Source organism: Sporobolomyces salmoneus (assembly GCF_050403485.1).
Source record: "Sporobolomyces salmoneus JCM6883 DNA, S_salmoneus_JCM6883_v1_ctg50, whole genome shotgun sequence".
Classification (NCBI taxonomy): Eukaryota; Fungi; Basidiomycota; class Microbotryomycetes; order Sporidiobolales; family Sporidiobolaceae; genus Sporobolomyces; species Sporobolomyces salmoneus.
This window is the reverse complement of record NW_027481113.1, coordinates 80,085-92,113: the sequence shown is the minus strand read 5'-3', so window position 1 is coordinate 92,113 and position 12,029 is coordinate 80,085. Positions and strand designations below refer to the sequence as shown.

The following is a 12,029-nucleotide window of genomic DNA, read 5'->3' as shown; positions in this document are numbered from 1 at the left end:
CGGGGGAGTGAGAGTTCGGGAGTGACTCGCTCGCGAGTTCGAGAGGAGCTGTGGGGGAGGGGATAGGTGTCGAGGAGGTAGCGCTGTTGTTGTTCGATATGCTGTATCTGCTGTTGGTGGTGTGCGAGTGGAGTGGAATGGGGGGGAGGGGAGAGGAGGGGAAATTCGGAGAGTGAAAACGTTACCGCTGCGCTTCGGTATTGGAGGAGCGTGCGCTTCTTCTTTCTGCTCAGCTGACCTCTCTCTCTCTCTCATATCGACTCTCCTTCACCGCATACAGTCTTCCCTCGATCGGGAGCTGCTGTAGGTATCAGGAGCAGGGAGGTAGCACAAAGAATCTCCCGAGCGAGATTTCTCTAATTGAAAGCAAAGATAGTTCTCCGTTCGGACCCCCGAGGGTGTGAGAGAACAGAGCTCATCGCGGAGTCCGCGACGAAGCCGATGAGTCAATGAATTTCTCGAGCGAACAAAAAACGAAAATTTGTGTAGAGATTCAGTCGACGCTTCCGGACCATTGCACTCACGAATTGCTCTCCGCCCTTCGAAGAGTACCTGCGAGAAAGGTAAGCTGTGTGATCTACGGTGATGCGGATCGAGAGACCTGGATGTGCAAAGTCTGAAGTCGATGAACTCGTCTACCTTGAAACCTTTTCGCGACTGTCGCGAGAAAGCAGCTGGTGAGCTCTCAGTTTCGGTACAGCCCAGAGTGGCAGTAGATTCAAGATATCAAACACACAAGAGGCGGGAGCTGCAGCTTAGTTGAAGAGAAAGGCGTTGTTGCGAGCGAAATCGCTCGAAGTCGAAGCGATATCCAACTAGCCACGACTCTCCGAGATGAAATCTCCTGTACGCTGACGACAAGTATCATGACCGAGTAATGGTCGGAAAGCGGTTCATCGTAGGCACGAGGGAAGGGGGACAGTCGATCCGTTTCGCAATGTGAGTTTGGGCCCAAGGCGACTTGCGCTCACCATCGGGCTTTGACTTCGTTTCAGTCTTGGCACTCGCTACCATAATCCTCTAGGAGAGGGAAAAGAAGCTTTCGTCTATTCTACGAGAGCTTCCTTCGGCACAATCGTCGCAGAGCGAAATCAAATGTTCCCAAGTCTCTCCCCAGCGGCGAGGTTGTCAAGCTTAGTAGGGTAGGTGGGAGGCGACGAGAGCTGAAAAAGTTTGGACTCGGGAACCGCTAGGGAAGTAGTGGGGCAGAGAGACTGAGAGGGTCAGAGAATCGAAGAGAATTCTCTGCGAGATTATTTTCGACCCAGCTAAAGAGGTTCCTTTGTCTCCTTTGGGTCTCGAGGGGATCTATTCGTTCCGGCTCATGCGAGCGACCTCCCCTCGCAATGGCAAACAGCTGCCCGCCAACCGTTCTACCCATTTGCAGTCTTTTGACGATAAATTTCCGAACTTGTGAGATTATTGGCTGACATTTTGGCCCAAAGAGCTCGCGAATATCTCCCTGACCCACACTGCACTAGGTAAATGAAGCTGTCTAGCAAGTCGAGAGGGATTGAGCCGAACCACTTCCAGAGGTTTGCGAAAATTTCTGAGCTTGTTCACTCATCTCTCAACCCTCATTTTCTCGCCCATTCAAGAAGCCACCGCATCTAGGCTCAACCTATAATACCTCTGCAAGGTAGAAAGTTGATCCAATCAACCCGAATCGACCAGAAGAACGAGTGTTGACTGAAGGTGTGTTGACCCTTGATCTCTTGCTCTTCTACGGATCGCTGACTTGATATACACGCTTCTATTAGCATCTAGTATCACTGTAGATACTGCCAAGCTACCGGTACCTGCGCTCGAGGGCTCCACGACGACTTGAACCTCGGCAACTCGCTTGCTCTGCTCAAGTCAGACGCAGTGTCAGCAGGATGTCCTTGAACTCACACCGATCAATCAGTTTGGAGCTCATGTTCGGAGACAAGGTGAGTTCGACCCGCTTCTCGATCAGCGAAAGCTGAAAGCTGACATTGACGATCTCGTATGGAACAGTTGGCTCGAGCGATACACTACAAGCTCTTCTCAAGGACAAAGACGAAGGCGACCAAGTTGCGATAGGGATATAGGAGAACCATTGCTTGAAAGTCGAAGTGAGCCGTTTTCTTCCCTCTCTTGAGACAAAACTGTGCTGATTCAATGGTTTCCGGTACTCGATGAGGCAGATTCAGCTACTACGAGCGATTAGAGGAGCAGACTTTCATTGCGTCATGAGCTCGGGTAAGGCGCGATGATAATCCTGGGACACACTCGTGACGAAACGCTGATTTTTCCTTGCCAGGTTCGGAAAACCCTCGCAATGCAGAACGTGCTCGCTCTCGATACTCTCCTTGCGCTCTTCCCGATCACGACGATATCGACCTTGGCGGACGTGACCGACAAGGAACGAGAGATGTGGAAGAGTGATTCTGGAAGGAACGAGTGATGGGATGAGTTGGAGTTTAGGCCGATCGGAGAGTAGTTAGCAGAAGTAGGACATAGTGCACAAGGTCCCTCTGCTGTCGAACGTGTGAGTCTCTCTGCGCAACGACTCAAACTGCTTTTTCTTTCTGACTTTGTCTGCTTTTGATCACAGACCCGACGACAAACGAGGAGGATGGCGCCGTAACTCTTCTGCGAGAACGATCGATATGCAATTCTATTCTGTAACCTACACTACTTCTTCGTAGCGAGAGCAGAGACAATGTCGAATTTATGACCTCTCCGACTCCTCATCGCCTGACTCTGTCTGCTCACACGTTCTCTTCGAGTAGGTCTCGTGAGCGCTGATCTCCGATACCCACGTCTGGATCTCGAAGGATAGGCGGCGCAGAAGGAGAACAGGAACCTGAATCCGAGCGCGAAACAGATGTTGAATGGAAAACCCCGGAACGGCTCTTAACGGGTTGACGAGCGTATGTTAAGCGTCAGCCTGGTTCGAGTGATCTAGTCTGGAGCAAAGGTAACGACATGACAACGCTCGACCGAAAGCATTCGGATCACTCTCGAGTCGAAAAACTTGAAAGCTGATGTTTCAGAGAAGAGATCTTCTGCGTAACAAGGAGTTCGAATGGATGTAGCGAATGGTTTGCAAAATGTCCATGATAAGGAGGAAGAAGGGAGAAGACGTTACGAATACTAGTGAAGAAACAGCGAAGAGGGGAGAGGGAAAACGAGAAGGGATCGAAAAATTCGATTGAGATGTCAACAAATCACAATGATGCACAATCCATAAGATGCGACATTAACTAGCAGGCCCAGGCGACGACGGCAGCTGCAAGTCCGACGAGACTGGCGACGCTACCCAATTTCTGAGCTGAGGAAGCGGGAGTTTGAGAAGCGGCTGCGTTGTTTCCGGAGGAAGCGGTAGAAGAAGGTGAGCCGGTAGCCCTCGACGGAGAAGAAGAACCTGCGACGCTCGAAGAAACGGCGGAAGAAGACGAGGATGCCGAGGAAGTAGCCTAAGAGAAAGCGAAGGAGTTAGCTCGAATCTTGAGAAAGAGGAAAGAAAAAAGAGAGGGGCTCACGAGGGCGGCGGCGGCGGTGTAAAGTTCACTCGAAGCGTACGAGACACAGTTAGAGGAGGCGGGGGTGAAAGGTACGTAAGGGATGCTGCATGAGGAAGAAAAGTCAGTTTTTTTCTCTTTATCGAAATTTCGACGAGACTTACGTCGAGATAATTCCGAGAGATTCGGGGGGTTGCGTGTAAGTCCTCCTTTCTCCTCCCTCGTCGTACTGACCTGGCGGCAGCTGTGAATCTCCATCGCAGGATTGGAATGTTCCGTTGATTTGTTGGTACGACGATGGCGCATTGTATACGCATCCAATACGGTCAAAGATGTGTTCGCACTGTCCAGGAATGAAGAAAAGGTAAGAAAAAAGTCGAAACGGGCGAAAAATGGGAAAAAAAGTTCGACTCACCATGGCGTAACCGAGCTCGTACGAAGGGTCGCACGCCTTCAAGCAGAACTGTCCTCCTCCCATAAAGTTGTGCCATTGAATGACTTGCTGGTAAGCCGTTCCAGATCCGGTCGTTCCGTTTGTCGAACTGTTGGCACCGAAAGCGTCGGAGAAGAGCAATCCTCCGAGAGGGTTTCCACGTTGATCAGCTCCGTGAGGGTCCTATATAGAGTGACAGAGAGTCAGAGGGTATTCAAAGAAGCTGGAAGAGAGAAAAACTGTACCATTTCTCCTCCGTAATCCGAAGCGTCAATGTTGATCTTGGTCTGATCGATTTGTCCGACGACTTGAACGTAGTTAGGAGTCTACGTACACACGAGTCAGGTCAGAGACGGGTTCCCGAAGAGGGGCGCGTGCGTGCGAGATGAGATGAAAACTCACTCGAATGAACTGGACACCTTGAAGTGCTCCTTCGGGAATGATTCGAGTTCCGTGACCTTCCTTGGTACACCATGCGACCATCTCTCCTTCGACGTTACCGACTTCCTCTCCAGGCTCGGGAGGGGCCCTGCGTTTGCGTTAATCGCGAGGTGATCAGATCACTTTTTTTGAGCTAACGGCGAGAAAGAGACGAGCTTACCAGAGGCAGAAGTCGTCAACAGAGTTGATGATCGCGGTTTGACACCTCGAATCTTGAGTCTCGGTAGTGGCGTTACATCTGGCGAGTGAAGCGAAAGACAGAGGGGATCGAAAGTGGCGATGGGGGGAAAAGTGGAAAACGCGCGCGGAAAGGAGAGGAGGAGTAAAGCGAGGCACAGGGATGTTGAGGAAGTATCAGGGAGTAAGTACAGGGTCAGTGATCGATCAAGGATGGACGCGATGGATGAGTGCCAAGGATTCCTCGGCCCCCGTTCAACAATTCACAAACTGACCTGTTGTAACCGTATTGTCCACCTCGAATGCCCGTATCGGTATCTGCTTGGTAAGGCTGCAATTGCGGACGTCGGTCAGCCCAAGGGATGAGGAGGAACCGAGCGAAAGAACCGGAAACTTACGAGGTTATCGTATTGGAACCGTTTCGAAGCGAGAGGAGTCGATTGCGCGAGAGCACTACCGACGAGGGAGACGGCGACCAGAGTAGAGAGCATCGTCGGGATGGAGGATAAAAGAGTGAGAGGATGTGGAGAGAGGAGAAAGGAACGAGCGATTCGCGACTTCAACTTTCGATTTTCTCTTGGCGCAAAACAAATGAAAATCAAAATACAGTCCAGACTAGCGGTCGACATACACTCATACTCTCGTATACCACAGCAGTACACTTTAGAGTACGGACTCAGACTCTTGCAATTCGAGTACGAAAATGCGAAAAACTCGTTGTCGATCGGCGAGCGAGCCGCCTCCTCTTTCACTCGTCCGTAATGGACTCACCAACAGATATACCACGACCGTCGCTCACGCATCAACTGAGCTCAGCAGGTAGCTCACCTCTCACCTCTCGTCCAGGATCTCCCGCATCGAATCCTCAACAGCATCCCTTCTTCGACTACCGCGCCGAACGAGCTCACTTAACCGACTCTGGAGCGTTTGAATCCGAGTTACCTACCGCCTTACATCCCCCAGTTCCTCCAGTCGCGAATCATCAACCGATTGCTCCCTCCCTCGATCGTCTCACTTTCCACAACCTCTCCATCTCGAATCCGACTCCGGTCGAGGGTACTTCGCCAGGAGAAGCATCGACAAGCTCGAATTCGACCAGGACCAGAACGAGATCCGAATCCCTCGCGAGTAGTAGAGCGAAAGGAGATCTAACTTCACCTCGAATCGCGAACCTTGGACTCACGCCTTCTCCAGATGCGAAGACTAGGAGACCGAGCGAGGATCATCTTCAGAACAGGGTTGTAGAGGAACCAAAGGGATACGTAGATCATGGACCTCCGAATTTGAACGTCGAGTTGGAAGAAGCGGAGGAAATTGATGAAGGTTTCACTGCTCGTGAGTTGCCTTCTTCTCGATAGCGTCCTCGAATGCACCTGTCTCACTCTCTTGTTTGTGACAGAGAATCCCCACGAAGCGATCACAGCCGAATTGAAAGCTTTGTATTCTTCGTTCCAGCGATGTCTCGACCTCCGCGACAAGTACATGGCCTTATCTCGTCAACGACTCGAAGACAACCCTGCAAACTACGACGGACGCTTCGATCCCACCACATCTCCCACTTACGCCTCAACCTCTTCTATCAACCCGACCAAACTCCCCGCCGATTTCAAGCATTGGGACATTTATCCTCCCCCTCCTGCACCGCATTGGAAAGAGTTACAGGATGCCGAACATGATCCATTCGCGATTGATTCGACGGATACGACGGAACAAATCGCAGAGAAAGAAGCGATGAGGAGGAAATTTGACTGGGAGAAAGCATTGGCGAAAGTTCCGGGGAAAGAGGCGAAGGAGAAGCGGAAGAGGTTCGAGATTGATTCGAATGGAGTTTATCAAGTCTACAGTGAAGGTGCGCGAGATCTCTTATTGACTACAATCGAGTCGGAACTGATGTAGAAATGTCCGAAGTAGAAACTGCCGAGGGAGAAGAATCGAAACCTCTCTACGTTGTACCGACGATCAAAGAATACTTCCAGGATCTCGACGAAGTCCTCTCGGTCATTTCAGATGGACCGGCGAAATCTTTTGCGTGGAGAAGGTTGAGGTACCTCGAGTCGAAATGGAACCTTTACGTTCTCTTGAACGAGTACCGAGAGTTGGCTGAGATGAAGGTACGCTTCGTCGCGAAAGTATCACTCCCGCCATAGAGCTAACGCAACCCGTCGAATGTAGCGTGTATCGCATCGAGACTTTTACAACGTTCGAAAGGTTCGTTTTTCCATCATGTCGATCGCTTGAGATTTGAGCTCATGCTTCAACTACAGGTCGACACTCACATTCATCATTCGGCAAGTATGAACCAGAAGCACATGCTTCGATTCATCAAGAGTAAAATGAAGCGTTGTCCCGAAGTCAGTCTTCTTCCTCTTCTCTTCGCAAACTCGCTTCTCATATTCTCCTCGCTTTGTAGGAAATCGTCATCTTCCGAGATGGCAGACATTTGACGCTGCGACAAGTATTCGAGTCGCTCAACCTGACGGCTTACGATTTATCGATCGATACGCTGGACATGCATGCTCATCAAGATTCTGTCCATCGATTCGACAAGTTCAACCTCAAGGTACGCTCGAAGCTCACCGGTTTCTCCTGACTGATTGTCGCTAATCTCCTTTCTATTCGCGCAGTACAACCCGCTCGGGGAATCTCGACTTCGCGAAATCTTCCTGAAAACCGACAAGTGAGCTCTCATCCTCATCTCAGCCTGCGCCGAGTCATACTGAGATGTTCTCACTCTAGCTACATCGAAGGACGATACCTCGCCGAAATCACGAAAGAGTTGTTCGCCGATATGCAACAGAGTAAATATCAGATGGCGGAATACCGTATCTCGATCTATGGAAGGTGCGCTCGAGTCTCTCAACGTCGCAGAACGTACTTTTGACTTCAGCCCTTACGATGCAGAAACAAGGAAGAATGGGACAAACTCGCGAAATGGATCGTCAAGAACGAGTTGTTCTCGGATAACGTTCGGTGGTTGATTCAGATTCCTCGTCTTTACGATGTCTTCAAAAAGAGTGGAGGAGTGAAAGATTTCGAAGAAGTCGTCAAGAGTGAGCTCTCCCTCCTCTCTGCTCAGATTCTCAAGTAACGAAATCCGTGCGGTTTAGACATCTTCCAACCTCTCTTCGAAGTCACTGCCGACCCCTCTTCACATCCCGAGCTACACGTCTTCCTCCAGCGGGTCGTCGGGTTCGATTCCGTCGACGACGAGTCGAAAGCGGAACGACGATTGTATCGCAAATTCCCTCTCCCGAAGGATTGGAACACGACTCAGAACCCTCCTTACGCTTACTGGTTGTACTACCTCTTCTCGAACATTACGTCTCTCAACAACTGGCGTCACGAACGCGGATTCAGTTAGCTCCCTCTTTGCTTCGCTCTCTTAGAATCTCGAGCAATACTGATGAGCTTTCGTCGAACAGACACATTCTGGCTTCGACCTCACGCTGGAGAAGCTGGTGATACCGATCATTTGACTTCTGCGTTCCTCACTTCTCACTCGATTTCGCACGGAATTCTTCTGCGAAAAGTTCCCGCTCTTCAATACCTTTTCTACCTCAAGCAAATCGGGGTGAGTGGCACTTTCCTCGGACCGAAGCATCCATTCGCTGTCGTGCCCACGGCTCGTAATTGCTAGATCGCGATGTCACCACTTTCGAACAACGCCCTTTTCCTCACTTACGAACGAAACCCTCTTCCTAACTTTTTCCGAACTGGACTCAACGTCAGTCTCAGTACCGACGATCCTCTACAGTTCCATTTCACAAAGGTCGGTCGGCTTCCTTCGAGTAATCTCGGAAAGACATTCGACTGACTTGATTTGACGATGATAGGAACCTCTCCTCGAAGAATATTCCGTCGCTGCTCAAATCTACAAGCTCTCACCTGCCGGTGCGTATTCTCTCTACCTTCCGCCCTCTGCTGCATTCGACTCACGCTCCCTCTCTCTGCGCAGACATGTGTGAATTAGCCCGAAATTCGTGCGTTCAATCCGGGTTCGAAATGGAGATCAAGCGTCATTGGCTCGGACCCGATTGGTACAAAGCAGGAGTACATGGGAACTTGATTCACAAGACGAACGTACCGAATTTGAGGGCAGAGTATCGACAGGCGACGCTGATGGAGGAGAGAGATATGGTGAGTTTATTGGCTACTCTGGAACGATCGTCTCGCTGACAACGTCTCTCGTGCTTGTAGATTGCGATGGTACAACCTTCGGCGGCGAAAGCACCAGAAGATGTAGTGACGGAGAGCAAGAAACGAGATGCTCAACCTCTCCTGACGGACGATTCGGTTGGAGCAGCTGCGATGGGAGCTGGCTCTCATCACCTGTAAGTCTCCTACTCCTGTGACGTCGGGTGAGTAGTTAAGCTGATCACCTTGATCGTTTCGTCGCAGCCATATGCCGGGAATGGGAGCAAGAAGCACAAACGGCGTGAGTGGAACGCAATGAAGTCTCCCAATACGATTACGTGTATAGAATCCCCTGCTTGCCGAGTGACATAGACTTTTTCGCTTTGTATTCTGCAACGTGTAGCGCATGTGCATGAACCGAATATCGCATTCTTCCTTTACTCTCCTCGAGTCTTTGATCTCGCAGCATTGCTCGAGGCGTTGATCTTGGCGACTTCTCTACCAGACGCACTTGAGAGGATCGGCGGGGTAACGAAAGAGCGAGCTGCTACTTATGAGAGAGGTCTGATCTGAGCTCAAGCAGACGAAAAAATTCGACGAACGAGAAGCTTCAATCGTACTTCAACGGCCGCTTTACGTTTTCAGCATCTTGCCGAGTACAGTACTCCTGGAGCTTGTATGACCCTCTGTGATCCTGCATACACAGTAAGCTGCCGGCTTTCGGGAGTTTCCATTTCTTCGCGACAGAGGCTTTTTTCGCATAGAATTTTCGAGTCACTCAAAGCCCGAAGAGCGAATCTTCTCAACCGCTCTGCTCTCGCCGTAAGCAAGTCATGACCGTTGGTGAGGAAGAGCCACCAGGAGATACATGGAGTCTCGAGATTACCTGTATTGCGAGACTCGAGAGCATTGGTAATGAAACGATATTACTCGAGCTCCCGACAATGTCGAGCGCTCCAGATTCCGCCTCTGGCCTCACGGGCCAACGTTCACAGAGAACCAGAGCTGGAAGACCAAGCTCAACGACTTGCAGGAATCTCGAAGAAAATCTTTTTGCGCTTTAACCTTGTCTCAAAAAAGGACCGTTTCGCTGCGGACTGTGCGATCGGAAGGAAAACGTTTCTGAGGACGAGCCTTTCGTGCAGTGGCACAGGGGGGTGATCCGGCAAGCGAGGCATTTGCGAACCGTGATCGGAGTGGGACAGTGGGTCAAGGAGAGCCACGACATCTCGAAAGTTCAAGGCAAATGTTCGAGAAAGAGAGAGAGAGAAGTTCTCGATTTCTCCTCCGGTGCCTCGCTGCTGACCGGTCGAAGGGGTAACGAAAAGTTCAACTCTTGGTTTCGGATCTCTCTCTCTTTCTCTCTCCTCTCTCTTCGTCTTTCCATCTCTCCTTTCTTTGATCCTCACTCTTATCCTCCCTCGTCCGCCAAACGAGCACTCCTCGGCGACTTTATCCCTCTTCCCTCGTGGCTCTTCGGCTCGATCGCCTTTCAATCTCATCCAACCGTCCAACATCCCCTCTACGGTCTGCCCTCACTACAATGAGCTCGACTAAGCAACCCACCGCTTCCCGTCCTCTCCCTCCGGCACCTCCCGTCGGTCGTTACCGATTACTCGAATTACTTCATGCTCCGAACCGAATCTTACACCCGGGTCAACGCATCGAGAAGTGCCTCGACAAGTGTCCTACGATCAAGGAAAAGTACGGTGGAGCTACAGCGGGAAAGGTAAGCTTTTCATATCCCGAGAGCTCTTCGACAAACTAAAAAAAGTCGTCGGTCGGGAGAACTGACTCCCTTTTTCGGGTGATTACGTTTGGCATTCCTTGGCTACCCTGTAGGTTCGCGGAACTCGAGTTAAACTATCCGAAGTCACACTCGACGACGTGTTGCAAGGTCGTCACACTCCTCCTCTCACCCTCCGAGATTTCGAAGATTACCTCGCATTCAAAGAGAAATCCGCCGAGAACCTCTACTTCCACTTGTGGTTGACCGAATACACGAAACTCTACCAAGCTCACGTCGCTTCCGAACGACCTCAAGACGAATCCCTCTTACTCGGCGCTTCGTTCAAGACGGCGTGCGATATCTTCTTCGCCCCTCAATCTCCTCTCGAACTCAACGTCCCTTCCGACATTCGTCGTCAACTCGATGGTCAAATCGTTCAAGTCACTTCAGCGTCGGTCGCGTCGCCAAAGAGCGAAACGTTCCTCCCTCCTTCGGCATTCGACAAATGTCATCACGAAGCGAGTGAGAGTCTCGCAGTTTCGTTCAAGGCCTTCATCAAGCAAGTCTCTCGCAACGCCGATCGCAACCGTGGATGGTTCGCAATCTTCCTCGGTGCTCTTACCTACCTTCTCGGTTTGATCCCTACGAGTGAGTCTGAACTTCCACTTTCCCGAACTATCGACCTTTCAACTGACAATGTTTCTTCCTTCCAGTCGTTTGTACTCGTCTCGACGCTCACCGAGGTTTCCGAGCGATCGGTATCCCTTTGTGGTGGTTCGGAATCGTCGTCCTCGTCGGAGGTCTTCGCAAAACTTGTTTGGTCATCTATCTCTTCGGCGTGAGTTCTCTACCTCTTCCTCGATCGTAGACCGTCACTCACTCCTTCTGTTCATGTAGGACAACCGTCAACTCTACCCTTGGGAGCTCGCTCGCGAAGTCTCTGCTCCTTCTTCGGCCTCGACGCACGGTACTCAATCGACTTGGTCTCACGATTCCGCTGAGAACGGACTCTCAGTCTACTCTTCCCGCGACGAAAAGGCTGGATTTGACGGTGAGACTGCTGTTGGTCGAACCCGCGAACCGACGAACGCGACCTTCACTTCGGCTACCGACAGTCGTCGATTCTCTTCCTTCTCGTTCCCCGACCTCGGTTACTTCCCTCTCGGCCCTCGAACTTCTTCCGTCTCTGGTGGATCCGAATCGAGCGGAGCAAACTCTCAACGACCCTCGACGACTCCTGGAGGACTCTACTTCGCCCCTGCCGCCGTCAAACTTCCGAGCAGTTCGAACGTCTGGGCGAGGTTCACTCCGATTCTGAACCCAGTCGTCGCGAGAGCTCAAAGGGATATCGTGCTCGCCGCTGCTGGATACGGAGTAGTCGCCGCTGCTCTCACGACTGCCATCTGCCTCTCCGTTCCGAACGCTTAATCTCTCTCACTCTCTTTTGTTCTTTCTCTCGTTGGATTCTCATCATCATCGCCGGACCGCTCGTTCAATCAGTTCTCTCTTCTTATCGGATCTTCTCTCTGGGCTTTTGTTGTCATTCGTTAAACCATTACTATCTCTCGCTTTAGATTCACTCACTCGTTCTCCAATCTTAACTTAATTTATTCCCCCTTATTTCGTT

At 51.0% G+C, this 12,029-nt stretch overlaps 3 protein-coding genes across 3 annotated transcripts; 2 read left to right on the top strand and 1 right to left on the bottom strand.

Moving 5' to 3' along the window:
• Window positions 1-3,230: 3,230 nt before the first annotated feature.
• On the bottom strand, window positions 3,231-5,030 carry JCM6883_005783 (uncharacterized protein; the record flags this gene model as incomplete). The annotated part of the gene is made up of 9 exons (XM_076634057.1): window positions 3,231-3,443; window positions 3,510-3,594; window positions 3,653-3,831; window positions 3,904-4,104; window positions 4,167-4,247; window positions 4,324-4,450; window positions 4,523-4,600; window positions 4,815-4,870; window positions 4,938-5,030. 9 exons carry the CDS (start codon window positions 5,028-5,030, stop codon window positions 3,231-3,233), a joined length of 1,113 nt encoding a protein of 370 aa, XP_076485981.1.
• Window positions 5,031-5,300: 270 nt separating this feature from the next.
• Window positions 5,301-8,992, top strand: JCM6883_005782 (AMP deaminase; the record flags this gene model as incomplete). The annotated part of the gene is made up of 16 exons (XM_076634056.1): window positions 5,301-5,874; window positions 5,939-6,388; window positions 6,451-6,650; window positions 6,712-6,747; window positions 6,804-6,890; window positions 6,950-7,099; window positions 7,164-7,216; window positions 7,276-7,380; window positions 7,441-7,589; window positions 7,647-7,895; window positions 7,962-8,110; window positions 8,177-8,308; window positions 8,373-8,430; window positions 8,495-8,676; window positions 8,737-8,870; window positions 8,938-8,992. The coding sequence occupies 16 exons, from the start codon at window positions 5,301-5,303 to the stop codon at window positions 8,990-8,992; spliced, it is 2,763 nt and encodes a 920-aa protein (XP_076485980.1).
• Window positions 8,993-10,216: 1,224 nt separating this feature from the next.
• On the top strand, window positions 10,217-11,830 carry JCM6883_005781 (uncharacterized protein; the record flags this gene model as incomplete). Its single annotated transcript, XM_076634055.1, has 4 exons — window positions 10,217-10,402; window positions 10,516-11,050; window positions 11,116-11,240; window positions 11,300-11,830. The coding sequence occupies 4 exons, from the start codon at window positions 10,217-10,219 to the stop codon at window positions 11,828-11,830; spliced, it is 1,377 nt and encodes a 458-aa protein (XP_076485979.1).
• Between the last annotated feature and the right edge of the window lie 199 nt (window positions 11,831-12,029).